Genomic DNA, 1,777 nt, shown 5'->3' on the forward strand with positions numbered 1-1,777 from the left:
ACGACGCTCGACGTGGGAAAGCCGTGCAATTGGCGAGAGAGGAAAAGCTCACAGCAGATAATAAGGCTCTGGCTGAGAAGATGGCTAGGCTTGAAAAGCATATTGGGAGTCGATTAAACAACTTCGAGTAAATTGTGGGGAAGGTAGCCGAGGCGGTCAATGTCGACGCCAAGATGTACACGTCGCACGACCACCCGTTCACAGAAAATATTATCCGGGTGCCGCTCCCATACAAGTATAAATCGCCCCTCATTCCGCTATATGACGGAAGGAGTGATCCGAATGACCACTTGGAGGTGTACACATGACATATGGTCCTGCATGGATACCCCGAAGAGGTCATGTGTCGAGCATTCAGGAATCACCTTTCTGACTCCGCGAGGAGATGGTTCAGATCTTTGAAGCCAAACTCCATCACCAGTTGGGATGATTTGAAGAACGCCTTTTTGACTCAGTTCATAGGTGTAAAAAAATACATCCCACCTAAACAAAACCTCTCAAGGGTGTACCAGAGGCCTAATGAGTCCCTGAAGGACTGGATAGCCCGGTTTGGGGAGCAAGTCGCCGCCACTGAGGGAATCTCTGATGAGGTGGCCTTGATGGAGGCGCTGTCAAGCATGAAGAAAGATATTCCCTACAGCACAGACCTCGACCGGAGACCGCCCCATACCTACCAGGAATTCCTAACGAGGGCACAAGGGTTCATCAATGCCGAGGAGGCTAAGAAGGCCTTGAAGAGCAAGGTGCCGACCCCTACCAAGGAAGAGGTAGGGCAGGCGAGCAATCAAAACAATGGTAAGAAGCGCCGAGGTCTCCCTCAGGTGCAAGCCGAGTAGAAGTATAACCCGGCTCCGAGTAATAGAGGCGGCAACGCCTCGACGAGCCAAGGGGAAAACAAGCGACCAAAGCCGCAAAGGTACGATGCCTATACACCCTTGACTATGGGGATCGAAGATGTCTACCATGAGATCAGTCACCTCCAAGTCCTGCGTCGACCACTGCCGTTGAAGTCCGACCCAGCGCGGAAAAACCAAAATAAGTACTATCAGTTTCACGGCGAGAGTGGGCATACTACGGCTGAATGCTATGACCTGAGGGATGAGGTCGAGAGGTTGATCCGAGAGGGGAGGCTCAGCGCGTACCGAGCCGACCGTCGGAACAATAACAACAGACGCAACAATGACCGATGGGAAGAGCAGAGGCATGACAACCCTCCCGAACCGGTCGGTGTTATAAGAACGATCTTCGGGGGACCATACCTCGGCGGCACCTCTCGACGTGCCCATAAGGAGTACGCTCGAGAGGCAAAAGAAAAGTTCAGCCAGAGGATTATGAACGTCTCCGGCCGCGAAGCTAAGGCAGCGCGATACGAGGATACTGAGATCACTTTCTCAGAGGCCGACGCGAGGGGGTACATTTCCTCCAGAGTGATGCCTTGGTCGTCGAAGCCATGATCAGTAACCATACGGTTTGCCGTATCCTGGTCAACAACGGTAGCTCCGTGAACATCTTGTACTCGGGCTGCCTCGACAAGATGGGGATCCCCCGCGCAAGGCTGCAAAACAGTGCACAACCCTTGTACGGTTTCACAGGGGACAGCGTCATCCCGGAAGGGGTGATAGAGCTGCCCATGACCATCGGAGACCGACCACACACCTCGACTATCATGTCAAAGTTCCTGGTGGTGAAGGGAGGTGACCAATATATTGCGGTCATAGGGCGCCCGATGTTGAGGGCCTTGAGGGCAGTTACATCCATCTACCACCAGATGATGAAG

At 53.3% G+C, this 1,777-nt stretch overlaps 1 protein-coding gene across 1 annotated transcript; it reads left to right on the forward strand.

The window, feature by feature from the left end:
- Positions 1-941: 941 nt before the first annotated feature.
- LOC112090692 lies at positions 942-1,454 on the forward strand. The gene has a single exon (XM_024162603.1). It carries the CDS (start codon positions 942-944, stop codon positions 1,452-1,454), a length of 513 nt encoding a protein of 170 aa, XP_024018371.1.
- Positions 1,455-1,777: the final 323 nt, after the last annotated feature.

The sequence above is a fragment of the Morus notabilis genome, unplaced genomic scaffold (genome assembly GCF_000414095.1).
Source record: "Morus notabilis unplaced genomic scaffold, ASM41409v2 Scaffold65, whole genome shotgun sequence".
NCBI classification, from domain to species: Eukaryota; Viridiplantae; Streptophyta; class Magnoliopsida; order Rosales; family Moraceae; genus Morus; species Morus notabilis.

What these genes read in the sequence shown, in the direction of transcription:
- LOC112090692 (XM_024162603.1), top strand. Translation starts at nt 942, where the DNA reads ATGGGGATCGAAGATGTCTACCATGAGATCAGTCACCTCCAAGTCCTG.